This window comes from Protopterus annectens, chromosome 4.part0, assembly GCF_019279795.1.
Source record: "Protopterus annectens isolate FY-2018-M chromosome 4.part0, PAN1.0, whole genome shotgun sequence".
In the NCBI taxonomy this organism is placed as follows: domain Eukaryota; kingdom Metazoa; phylum Chordata; order Ceratodontiformes; family Protopteridae; genus Protopterus; species Protopterus annectens.
The window spans coordinates 197,563,462-197,576,572 of NC_056733.1; the positions used below are offsets into that span (position 1 = coordinate 197,563,462).

Sequence of the window (13,111 nt, forward strand, 5' to 3'; positions counted from 1 at the left end):
ACCACAGAAAATGTCATGAGTCTTTTTTTTAAATCTTATGTTTGTTACTCTGGGTTCTTGTCAAATATCTTTGTAAATTGGATTATATGTTTAGTTTTAAAGTTGCAAAAAGCTAATGTCATTGTATATGATGTGGCACTTTAATGAGAAAAATAGAATGCTGCACCAAACTAGCTTCTGAAGCATGTCTTGACTGATAAGAGTCCTCGGATCAGCCCACCTACCTAGCTAACAAATGCTTAAACTAAAAAGAGAACATGTAGTTAGTTTAAAAATCGTTTTAATTTTGCCGAAAGTTGACTATGCTACACTTTAAAGTTAACATTAAAATTCACACACTACAATGTACCGTGTCAGATGTCCAAAACTGCACATTTCCCACTAAAATGCACTTATGACGCACCTTACTCACAATCAATCTAAAATGCTTTACATTTACTTTATTATCAAAAGCCGAGCTACTGTTTCAGAACTGTAGTCGCTTTTGTTGTTTCGTTCTATATGAATGTGGTTCATGCATACTATTACAACGTAAATGCAGACCAAAAAACATTTTCTCTTTCTCTCGGGGCATTTAGCATACCTCTCAACTTCATAGAAGAAGAAATCTGGACAAAACCTAAAATAATGGAAGGACAGATTCTAAATATTACCCTTATAATCTTCGAAAGTTGCTAGAATAACAGAATTTTGGGTTAGCATGCCTTTTTCTAAAGGATGCGAAGCCTGAACCTCAGAATACATGCCCCTATTGAGTGATTTCAGTTGTCAGTAATTTGCCTGAAAGCCACAAATTTTACGAGGCACAGACCTAAAATATGAGTCAAAATCTAGACAGTTGAGATGTATGAGTGACTACCGTGCCCACCCCATTCAGTAATTCTCTGAAAACAGAGGTACCTGTGGCCCTAAAAATCATCTTCCCTTGCTATTTGACGTTTTTTTTTTCACTGCTTTACTGAGGTTTTTTTTTATTAATGCACTAACGTCGGGACAAAAATAATGTCTACTCTCTGTGGTAACGATACCCTTAACTTCAGCAGGATTACAACTGGTGTCCAGGAAGTTGTGCAAAACCAAAGTCCGTCCATAGTACCACTAGAGGCCTTCACGTTTCACTCATACACTTCACCCAATCAGATTTCAACACGAACTATCTGTTTGAGAGCTACATGTAAAGGCAATGTCCCTAGTGGCCCAAATATTGAGCAGTCTCTGACGTACTTCCGATGCGCGAAGTGCCACGTTCCAACGAGGATCACATACATTAAAGTGAAGGAGATTTTTAGTTAGCAGTCAGCGTAAGCAAAGTGTAGTGTGTGAGAGACTTAGTCCTTCTATCTAACATCCCGTCACAGCCATCATTGTTGCTATGCTGCACTCACTCGTTTTCTCCGTTATCTTGGTGTTGGGTGTCTTCGCTACGGACATCCCAGAAGAGGAAGAAGTCCTCGTTTTGAAAAAAAGCAACTTTGATGAGGCGCTGCGAACCTATAACTACATTCTTGTGGAGTTTTGTGAGTGCTCCGATGATTTTGCACGCTGAGTGGGTGGGAGAGGGCCTTCTCTTGGTACGAATCTCTTATACGCTTAGTTATTAATTGTTTCAGATCTGATATCCGTGATGTTGACAACGGATATGTGTAATAAAGGTGGCCACAATCTGACTTGAGTGACAAGAAAGGTTGTCATCTGAGTTGTGCCCACCAATTTAACTGTGGGATAGACAAAATTACTTGGATTATGTGAAGATGACAGCGGAGGGTAAACTGCCTGCAAGGTTTGGTGGAAGTTTTAAAGTCAGGGTAGTTTGATTCCTATCGATTTGTAGAAAGGCTTTTCTGGGTTGGGTCATACTTCTCAAGTGTTCAGAATTTTGGTGCATATCCGTTGTTTCACGGATCTGTACTTTTATGTCATATCATTGAGGGCTGTAGTCGATAAGTAATTCAGGATTCGTATTTTATCTCGTTTCAGTAATTTTAGTTTGTTTAGAGTTTTTGAGTAAAGAAGTTGAGAGTTATGAGTTGGGGTTTTAGTACGAGCTCTCCTAGCGGCAACGTTCAAAAATGTGAACCACGTCTGTTGTAGTATTAACTACTCTATTATTACGGTTTGTGGGTCTGTAAGGCAAGTGGACTGCACCCCTTGATCAACTTAATTTTTTGAAGTCATATAGACTGGTATATGGAGTAGATTGGGAAGCCCATAGCCCATAAAATTGAGGTTGTTCTTGATGACTTTTTTTTCTTGTAGTGACTGCTTGCAAAGATCGTAGTTTAAGAAGGAAATTGCCACCTCATATAAATTGTTTTGTATATAAGTTTGTTCAGTCATTCGTGTAACGTGCAAGTCTCTTATTGGTAAACTGCAATCTAAATTGGACCTGTTTGCAAGGAGCACTCCTCCTAACGCACAGTTGGGGGAAATAGTTTGTAGATAGAACACTCTGTATTCAGTATAGTTTCTTTACAGACTGTTGAGTGGATGGTATATGCCGCGATCCCACTCTGAACCTTTTGCTTATCTTCAAAACATATAATATCAGAATTGTTTGATGTAGGGATTTAATTTCGTTTGTGACATGAATAGGTCATGTCCTGTTCTAGGGTCAGGTATGTATCGCACAGAATTCCCCTTCCCTGGAACAGGATTCTCATAAATGTGAAGCAGAGCTCTCTTTTTCTAACCTTGTTCAAGAAAAAGCTGGACCAGCATATAGGATATTGGATGTGCACCCCAGGTCAAGCAGCCATGTTTCTGATGGACAAAGGCATTCTATACATTTTTGTTCTAGCTTACATGCCTCCAATAACCTCTAAGGCCCACATACTTGTGGTTTCATTTGGGATGCTTGACTATATGTATAAAAACCCAGTGATCATTAGCCTAACATACACCCATAAAGCTGTATGGGGTGGTGACCAAATTCAGACTCAGCCCAGGTGAAATGGAATACATTTTACAAACAAAACATAGAAATGTAATATTTCAGATTTTTAATTGATTACATATGTATTTTATTGAATAATGTAATATGTTACTTTCTGAAGTGGGTCAACCTTCAGAATCAGTGAGGTGCTTTTGAGTTCCATCTACAGTACATCACAAAGAGAATTACTAGCCTCCGACAAATACCCTACACTGACCGCCTCAAACTCAAGCTTTACTCCGTAGCATATTGACTACTCCGAGGTGATCTTTGCTTAACATATAAAGCTATGTCAAACCCAGAGCTGTTGGACATGCTACACCTAAAGAAATCCCAATCCCTCCAAGCTACATGCTCTAGAGACCTAAACCTTGTCACCACAATAAACAGGACATGCTGGAGGGATAGATTCCTGTCCCAGAGACTTCCCCATACTCTGGAACAGGCTACCCATCTATGTCAAGCAAAGTTCTGCATTAGCACTCTAAGAAAAATCTTTATAATTGGATGGGAAATGGAAAATACACCCTGGGGATCACTTCTGTGTGTCTGCTCGACAGTGGCACAGGAAAATAACTTTATTGGGTGGTGTAAGCCAGGGAACCTTTTTGGCTAGGCTTGCGTAGGCCCTTGGGCCGATAGGACCATATGTAGGTACTAGGCTGTGTGTGGACCCTGGGAGTGGGGTGGACTGGTATTCTGTCCTTTTGAAACTGAATTGGAGCCCAGTCTCTTCTTGAAGGGGAATAGGATAAGACTACATCTGGCTTTTGGAATGATTTTGTACCAGCTTATCTCTCAACTGTCTGTATTTTTGGTCTGTGTTTCTGGCAAATCACTGAGGATTGAAGTTGCTGTATATTGGCATCCATTTCAGTTTCATGGGATCATAGGGGATATCTAGGTAGTTGATCCAGAGGTCATTTTAAGCCTAGCCATTTCAATCCAATGTAATGACGTAGAACTACTAGTCAGTACCCAAGATTGATTGTAGTGATGACAGCCCATGTTCATGGGTTGTTTAAGATGTTATAACCTTCAAAAAAATGCATGCTAAACCAATGCCTTTTATTCTTTCAATGCAAATTTGTAAGAGCAATATTTATATTTCCCCTGCAATTGCAAGACAAATATAAAGCTTGTTTCAGATGTTATAACCTTAAAAAAATGCATGCTAAACCAATGCCTTTTATTCTTTCAACGTGAATTTGTAAGAGCAATATTTATATTTCATCTACAATTGCAAGACAGATATAAAGCTGTTTCATGCAGCATTCTTGAATCTAAGCATTACGTGTAGGTCATAATTAATCCTCATTTCTGTTTAATACTTGCATCTTCTGTGACATCTAAATTCTGGCTGTATGAGCCAATTTTGTGTAGTGGGAGAGCCTTTTAGTGTGGGGAGTTTTGTGTTTGCACATTACGTAATTCCCTCATATGGTTAACTACTGTGGTATGGATGCATGAATGGAAAATGGTTGAAAATGCAACATAGGTCTGTATATTTGAGCAGTGTAACCTCTTTGGGTGGCTGTGCTTTGTAATTTTTGTAGGTAATATAGGTTAATGCATGTAAGAATTGCTTGGTGTGTGGCTTCATTTGAAATATAGCTAATATGGGATGACTAGTAGCCCCCCTGTTTTATATTATAGAGGTGCTTGTGCTGCTTTGCCTGAGATAGGTGTCAGGTTGGTGTTTGAGGTAGGGTTTTACAGATAAGTGCTTTACTTTGTGCATTGATGGGGAACACAGATTTTTACCCCCCCCCCCCAAATTCCAGTATGAAACTTACTGCAGACAGCCTTCTGTGCTGCTGTTTTGCTTTTGGGGATGAGTTGCAGACCTTTCATAATAGAATATGAAATGTCTCTAACTGCATCAAAGGGATGGTATTAATAAAGTCTAGGAAATGTGGTGTTTTTGGAAAGTATGAATATATATTGCACCATGCCACCAATTATCTTGTGTAGTAACTGAGCACTCCTTTGGTGTGTTTCTTCATTAGTCTTCCTTGGTTTTGTCCTTGTGTAGAAGACTGGATATAGAAACAGTTTTGTGGTAGTGGTGGGTCATTGCTGTTTAGGATTGATGCCTTATGCCTGTCTGGGCTTGCTTTATGTTGTTAAATGACCTAAATGGCATTAGTCTGTCTTGAGGCCTCTTTTCTTGCCCAGAATGCAGGCTGATTGAACACTGAAGTGGCACATAACCGTTCAGTGTGACCTGGAAAGTTTTTGGTTAGTATTTTTCCTTTCTCTCACGCTGTACCATGGAGTTTCAAACACTTTTTTGCCGTGTCAAATGTGAACAGGACCAGTTATCTGATAATGTGTATGATAGTTCTGTTCTCTGTGTTTAAGCAAGAGGTTGTGCTGCATGTTTTTTTTTTCATGCATTAGTTTTAAAACCCACTTGCCTGTCAAAACAGATTAATATAGCTTGTGGGTCACACTGAATGTAACTTATTTCATAAGTTAGGTCACCCTAATCCCTTAACTTGACTAGTATAAGAAGGTGTTTGGCCATGTTTTATAACTAATTAGACAAGACTTAAGAAGTCTCCGCTCCAGGTGAGGTATATAGATGTGTATTTCTTCTTCATCTGTGCCAGTTTGAGTCTACAGTTGACAGGTTTATAAATTGCAATAATTCTTGCTATGTCAAAAGGAGTGCTGGATTTTCTGGCTAATCCAGTCAGTTAATTAACCAGCCATTTCCCTTTAAAAATGTTCTGTTATACAGACTGCTGCTGGAGGGATTCTCATACTCCTGTATTGTTTGTATCTATGCTTTTAGATTCCGAGGATGGGCTACAACACTGCTTCATACGTCTTCCCAGTACACCTGGCTATCTTATTTATTTTTGTTCTACGGGTGCTTGCTTTTTTGCTGAGTGTATTGGGCTGTGAACCATGGGAAGTGAACACTGAAGTACTTAAAAGACCCTCCCTGCCTACTTTACAGCCAGATGCTTTCTGTAGTCTGCGGTTGCTAGTGTTGTCTCCTTTTTCTGAGAAGTGCTATGCTTGAGTGATGCACTGCATGATTTGATTTTTAAATACTTGCCTTGTTAGCTTTCTGAAGTTATGTTCACCCATAACTGCTTAATGTCAGTGTAGTAGTGTTGGAGTGAAACTGAAATTTAGTTTTACTTTCTGCAGACTTCCGGACTGCTCTGCAAATGTCTGATTTCGAGTCTTGTTTGTGACATGCTTTCATTAGGAGATGTTGATACAGTGAAAGTAAGTTTCCCTTTTTCTTTTTTGAAGTTGCACAGCTGTTCCATGAGGTACACATTTTATAGCTATGCTTAGTCACACTGTTTCACTTGCATTATAGCAGTTGGGGGGGGGGGGAGGGTTACACAGGTTAAGTCCTAAATGGTTCTGTATGTCTGTTGCAAGGTTTAATGATCAGACACTTAATGCTGCTTTGTTTATAAGTACTTGACAGGCTAGTTGGGGGTTTTCACTGCTTGGTCATCGGGCATTTCTCATTGCTACTGTACTGCACCTTAGCTAGCCACTTGGCAAAGTACTTGCATTTGCAGCATTGTTTGTCTGGGAGGTCAGTAAGAGCTTGATATGTGGTGGGTGAATTTTGATTGTAATGTTTCCAATGTGAGAGATTGGGACTGTAAGGTGCTTGAAAGAACGAGTAGCAAAATTGATTAATTTTGGTATAGGTGCAGGAAATATGAGTAATGCATGGTATAGGTGCAGGAAATATGAGTAATGCATGGTAGAAAACAGTGAAAGGGAAGAGGTGGCAAAGCTGTAAGTTATTTCCCACCCATAGTAGTGGCATTTTTATGAATGCATACGAGCAGCGAGTACAGAGGTATAATTTTTCCAACGTATCTTTCAGGGGGGCAAGTGTGAAGGGGAGGGCAACTCTTGCTGAAAGTGGGTGAATGACAACCATGTAAAATCAGCCTGTCTGAAGACCCGCACACACATGCATGATAAAATGGTGTAGGGTGAGTGAGAGTAAATGGCTGTAGTTTTTGCATGGGTGTTGAAATACTTCTGATCTTAGAATAGTAAGAGAACTGCAAATGTCAAAATTTGTTTGTGATCTTTAGAATAATTGGAGCTTAAGTGCAGATAGGGGATGGTCAAAAAGTAGTTACATTTGTGGGCTTTGCTTAGACATTCTCCACCCCCCACACTATTTCTGAGACGTGAAAACTGTCACTGCACTTGAATATCTTTGCGTTTTCATGTGTGGCGGCCACTACTGGAACAGAAGGGATTTGAGAATAAATTCTGTTCCCTGGTACCTGAGCAGAAAGATTTTTATTTTTTACCTGACTGTTGTAGAAAATCAGCTATGCAGTCTTAGGAAGCTTGACATGTTAATGCACTTAATATTTTTAAGCATTGTCGTGTACTATCATGCCCATTTTCTCCCAGTGTTGACAGGACCTGCTACCATCACCTTGATTCCTGTCTTGCATACACTTCAGCCCCATCTTGTCTGCTGTTTGTGTTGTGCTTTTAGTCTTCTGTTCTATTAAACTTAAAGTTTTATATGGCCTGTTTGCTGTTTTCAATCGCACAGGATTTCGGACCAAAGTGGAAATGGAAGTAGTAGGTCTGTTTCAAACACATGAGCCTGGAGCTTCAACAGCATTATGACAATTGTTTACGTTTTTCTTTATCTGACTGGGAAAGAACTTATTTTTCAGTGAATGCCCATGGAGGAAAGCTCCAATGGTTACATATACAAAGTTATGAAAATGAGCAAAACATCTGTTAAAGCAAAAGTATGTAATTCTTGTAAGACAAACGTCTCCAGATTTAGTTCATAGGTTGGTACTAGGCTGTCTGCACTAGGGCCTTTACAAGCCATGGAAATTACCGCCCCATCAGTTTGACAAGCTTGATCTGCAAAGCGATGGAGAGGATCATAATGGAACTCATAAATAAAGATATAGGAGACCTGCAGACTTTGGATCCGACCCAGTTTGGCTTTGTCAAGGGCAGATCATGCCTTTTAAACCTGGTTGACTTTTTCGAAACCGTCACCAAGGCCATTGATGAGGGAAAGGCAGTCCACACAGCCTACCTCGACCTGGCAAAGGCTTTCGACACAGTACCCCACTCGGGTATCATTGAAAGACTCATCAGCTTAAATGTAAACCCATATGTCACAAGATGGGTTGCAAATTGGCTAAGTGACAGAACCCACAGGGTCAGAGTTGCTGGCGCCATGTCAGACTCAAAGCCTGTCAAGTGGTGTCCCACAGGGCTCGGTCCTGGGCCCTGTCCTGTTCGGCATCTACTTTTCAGAAGTACAAGCAAACACAGGAGGATTATGGCTGACAAAATTTGCAGATGACTGCAAACTGGGCGCCATAGTTGAGAACACATCCGACACAGATATCCTTCAAAAGGGTCTTATAGAGACGGAAAACTGGTGCCAGAGCCATGGCCTAAAGTTAAACGCCAAAAAATGCATAGTCATACCCTTCGGGAAAAACAAGGTTACCCCTAGCTACCATATAGGCGGCAACCCACTAAGCACAGAAGAGGTTATCAGGGACCTGGGTACCCAGGTTGACGGTAACCTTTCATTTGACACTCGCGTAGCCAAAGTAGTTAGGAAGACCTTCTACATTGCCCACCTGATCATGAAGGGATTCACATCTAGATAAGGGAAGTCATCGTCCCCCTGTACTTATCACTCATCAGACCAATGATTGAGTACAATGCCCCATTCGGAATGTATCTGACACGGCACCTGCAGCAGCTGGAAAGGCCCCAAAAGTTCCTCACCAAAAGGATAAAGGGTCTCAAAAATATGCCATATGCTGCCCGACTGAAGGAACTTCAGCTCTATTCAGTCACTTACCGTCTGCTCAGAGGTGACCTGTGCCTGACATACAAGGCCATGTCCAACCCAGAATTGATGAACATGCTTCACCTTAAAAAATCTAGATCCCTCAGAACTACAAGGGCGGGAGACCTAAACCTTGACACGGTTATTAATAGGACGTGCTGGAGGGACAGATTCATCACCCAGAGACTCCCTATGCTGTGGAACAAAATCCCGGTACATGTGAGGCAGAGCACCTCACTGGCTTTGTTCAAGAGAAATCTTGACCAATGGATGGGTGACTGCAGATATACCCCAGGGATTATCTCAGTGTCACTGCTTGACAGAGGCACAGCAAAATAATGGGCATAGTATCCTCCAAACTAAAGGGGTGGCGAAAGCCACAAAACTCTGGGCTAGGCTTATAAATGCCCTTGGGCAGATAGCCTAGTATGAACCTATGAACCTAGCCATAACAATTCCCTGGCTATTTCTTCCTACAATATTTACTTCTGTGGACCTCTGTCTAGCAGGGTGACTGATGTGATCTCCCATCCTAGTTTTGGTGGTTGTACTGTAGAATGGATATTTTAAAGGCAACTTTTTCATGTAAAAAGAAAAATTCTAACTAGGTTTGGAGGTGAAGTGTAACTGTAACTAGTGCTGTATATGCACTTGTGTCCTCACAGAGAGAGAAAAAATATTTTTCTGTTCTACACATGCTGATCTGTTTCTGTAGTTTGTGTGTGTGAAATAAGAACTTTAATAAAATAGTAAGACTTTAAACTTCTAAAAAAACTTGTAAAATTGGCAGTCTCATTTATGCAAGTTCCAAGCAATTATGATCTCCACCTCTCTGTTCAGGTACCACTTTACTCTAAAAAATAAATTGTACTCATTTAATTCATGCACGTTTCGTCAGGGGATTTTTTAAGATCTTTCATAAGAAGAAAAATAATAGTGATTATTGAAAAAAAAAGATCTTTCAAACAGGTATCACTGATGTACTTGGATAGCCTTTCTCAGTCATGTACAACTGTCACTTATAGCCAAGTTCACCAAATTTGTCTTGTTGTAACCGCATTGATTTTTGTGTGCAATATAGCTCCATCATAGGTAGATACTAGGCTATCTGCCCTAGGGCATTAGTTTACTGTGCATCTGTCTAGCAGGGACACGGAAGAGATCCCAGGGGTGAATTTGCGATTTCCCATTCACGCGTCCAGATTTCGCTTGGAGGGTCAGCGAGGGGCTATGTCTAACATGAATTGGGATTCTATTCCAGAGTGAGGGAAGCCTCTGGGAAATGAATCTGTCCCTCCAGCATGCCCTGTTTATTTTTGTGCTGAGGTTTGGAGCATGTAGCTCTAAGGGACTTGGATTTTTTGAGGTGGAGCATGCCCATTAATTCTGGGTTTGACATGGCTTTGTACGTCAGGCATAGATCGTCTCTGAGTAGGCGGTAAGCAACTGAGTAGAGCTGGAGTTTCTTTAGTTGAGCTGCATAGGACATCTGTTTGTAGTCCATGATCCTCTTGGTGAGGTACTTTTGGGGTCTCTCCAGTTGCTGCAGGTGTTTGGTAAGGTACATCCCAAAAGGGGCATTGTATTCAATTATGGGCCTGATTTAGGTTCGTAGATTAATACTAGGCTAACTGCCCTTTTGGGACATTTGAAGCCTAGCCAGTTACCCCATGTGAGAATCAAACTCTGCACCTTGTGTCTTTAAGGTAAACACTTTAACTGATGAGTAGAGGGGCACAATGACCTCTCTTGATCTAGATGCGAACCCTTTCGTGATAAGGTGGGCTGTATAGAAGGTCTTTCTAACCACTTTGGCAACGTGATTATCAAAGGAGAGAGTACTATCTACGTTGGTCCCCAAATCTCTAATTACTACTTCCGTACTTAATGGATTACCACCTATGTGGTAATTTGTGGGCACCTTGTTTTTCCCCAAAGAGGATGACTATGCACTTTTTAGCATTTAGCTTGAGGCCGTGGCTCTGGCACCAAGCATCAGTCTGAGACCCTTTTGGAGGATGCTTGTCATCTGGAGATTCGATTATAGCCTCCAGTTTGCAGTAGTCTGCGAACTTTGTCAGCCATAATCCCCCCGTGTTAGCCTGAATCTCAGAGAAGTATATACCGAACAAGAGAGGTCCCAGAACCGAGCCCTGTGGGACGCCACTTGTAACTGGTTTGGATTCGGACATGGCACCTGCAGTTCTGACCATGTGTTCTATTTCTGAGCCAGTTTGCAACCCATCTTGTGACAATAGGGGTTGATATTTAAGCTGGTAAGTTTATTTATGATGCCCAAGTGGGGTATTGTGTCGCAGGCTTTTGCGAGGTCCAGGTAGGTTGTGTGGACTACCTCGCCCTCATCTATGGCTTTGGTAACTGTTTCAAAGAAATCAACTAGGTTTAAGAGGCAAGATCTGCCCTTAACAAAGCCGAATTGGGTAGGGTCCAGTGTCTGGAGGCTCCCAATGTCTTGAGTTCCATGATAATACGCTCCATAGCTTTACAGACCAGACTAGTCAGGCTTATGGGGCGATAGTTTCCAGGATCCATTGTGGCACCACCTTTGTGAAGTGGGACCACTGTAGCTGTACACCATTCTTTGGGTACATATCCTGTAGTAAGGCTAAGTTTGAACAGTGACTTAATGGTGAGTGTTCAGTTCTTCTTGGAGCTCATGTAAGACACAGCCTGGGACACTGTCCAGTCCCATAGATGCTGTGTTTTTTGCTTTGGAGAGGGTAGCTTTCACCTGTGCATCTGTGATATCAGGGAGGTCCCATTCAGTTGGGATAGGCATTTGCTCCTTTGGGGGGGGGGGGGGTTGCGCTGAATCTGTCTGCCAGGATGTTGGCTATGTCTGTAGGTTTGGTATATTTTGTACCGTTCTGCAACAATTCGGAGCATATCTGGGAGTTTCCGCCCTTGTTCCTGACATAACTAAAGAAGGCCTTTAGAGTCTTGTTGTAACAGCATTGATTTGTGTGTGTAATATAGCTCCATTTTTCCTCCTATACAAATTTCATCCTCTAAACATTTCCCACACCTCCTTAAAAGCTAGGAAAACTACTAGACAAGCTTGTCAAACATTGCTTACACATACTTGATAACTTGATCAGTTAAACCGGTCCGGAGACATACATCCCAGTCCTGATTCCGCTCTAGCACCCACCATAGTAAATAACTCTTATCATTCTCGGAACTCTACAGAAAAACAAATCCTCCTTGCTCATTAACATGAATGTCAGGAGTATTGCCAATAAAGTTCATGCCCTGCATGCCTTGAGTCTTTTTTTACTCATCAGATATATTAATAATAAACCCAGTGAAATAACAGCCCTGGGATACAATATTATATGTAAAGACAGGAAAACAAAGGGTGGAGGGGTAGCTGTTTAATTTTTAAAATCCCCTAATTCTAGACCACTTACACACAATTCTTGAATTTGACAGCGCTAAACTTAGCTTTTGTCAAATTAAAAAATTAATCCCAAAAAAAACACATTTAAATGTCATGGGCAGTTATATCCCACCAGGAAACAATGTCCCCCACTCTGGAAAACATTACTACTTTGGATTTCCAGTTCCCTCTGGGTGACTAATATTGATTGGCTTGACATGTCTTCAGAAAATCATCTTCCCATATAAATCTCCATGGTTTCACCCAACTAGTCGCCTCCCTCCTTGACTGAGGTGCTAAAGAGGGGTTGCTTACCAAAATCCAATCCGGCTGTGACAATCATCCAACTTTTCTTAGGACCAAGTTATCCAGCCCACCTTTCGCTTAATCAGAAGCAAAAAAATTTAACTCAAGTAGTGTCATCACCACTCTATAAATAGTTGTAGCTGGGAATCCCTCAAACAAGTACCTCTAGAAGACGCAGTAAACACAGCACATTCTTAAGCACACTAAACTGCCATGCATCCCCTAGAACTGTCAAGAGTAAAATCTAATTGTGTACCCTGGCTAAACTAATGTAGATCCTTGCCCAAAGCTAGAAACAAAGCCTGGCAACAATTTCACAAAAACAAAAAAAAACAAATAACTATATGCAAACATACTTAGAACTTCAGAATAAAACTAGAAAAAATGTAGTAAAATTTAAACAATCAACTACTATCAAAACATACAAAATAAAACTCCAAAAATTCTGGGTGGTAGTTAATAATGTACTTCATCCAGGTAAATCCGCTACCCCTACTCCAACTAAAAATTCTGACAATATAGCAACCCAATTCAGTAAATTCTTGACAAACTGTCCAATCCCTGACAAACTGTCAAGGCATTGTAGGCAGCCCTAACCCTTTTACCCCAACTCCCAGTACTCCCC

General features: G+C 41.0%; 1 protein-coding gene across 1 annotated transcript in view; it reads left to right on the top strand.

The window, feature by feature from the left end:
* Nucleotides 1-1,233: 1,233 nt before the first annotated feature.
* The window catches only part of P4HB (prolyl 4-hydroxylase subunit beta), a 366,012-nt gene continuing 354,134 nt past the window's right edge, over nucleotides 1,234-13,111 (top strand). Inside the window, exon 1 of the mRNA XM_044068198.1 lies at nucleotides 1,234-1,517. Within this exon, the coding sequence (XP_043924133.1) occupies nucleotides 1,373-1,517 (145 nt within the window). The 5' untranslated portion in view covers nucleotides 1,234-1,372. The remainder of the gene's footprint in view (nucleotides 1,518-13,111) is intronic.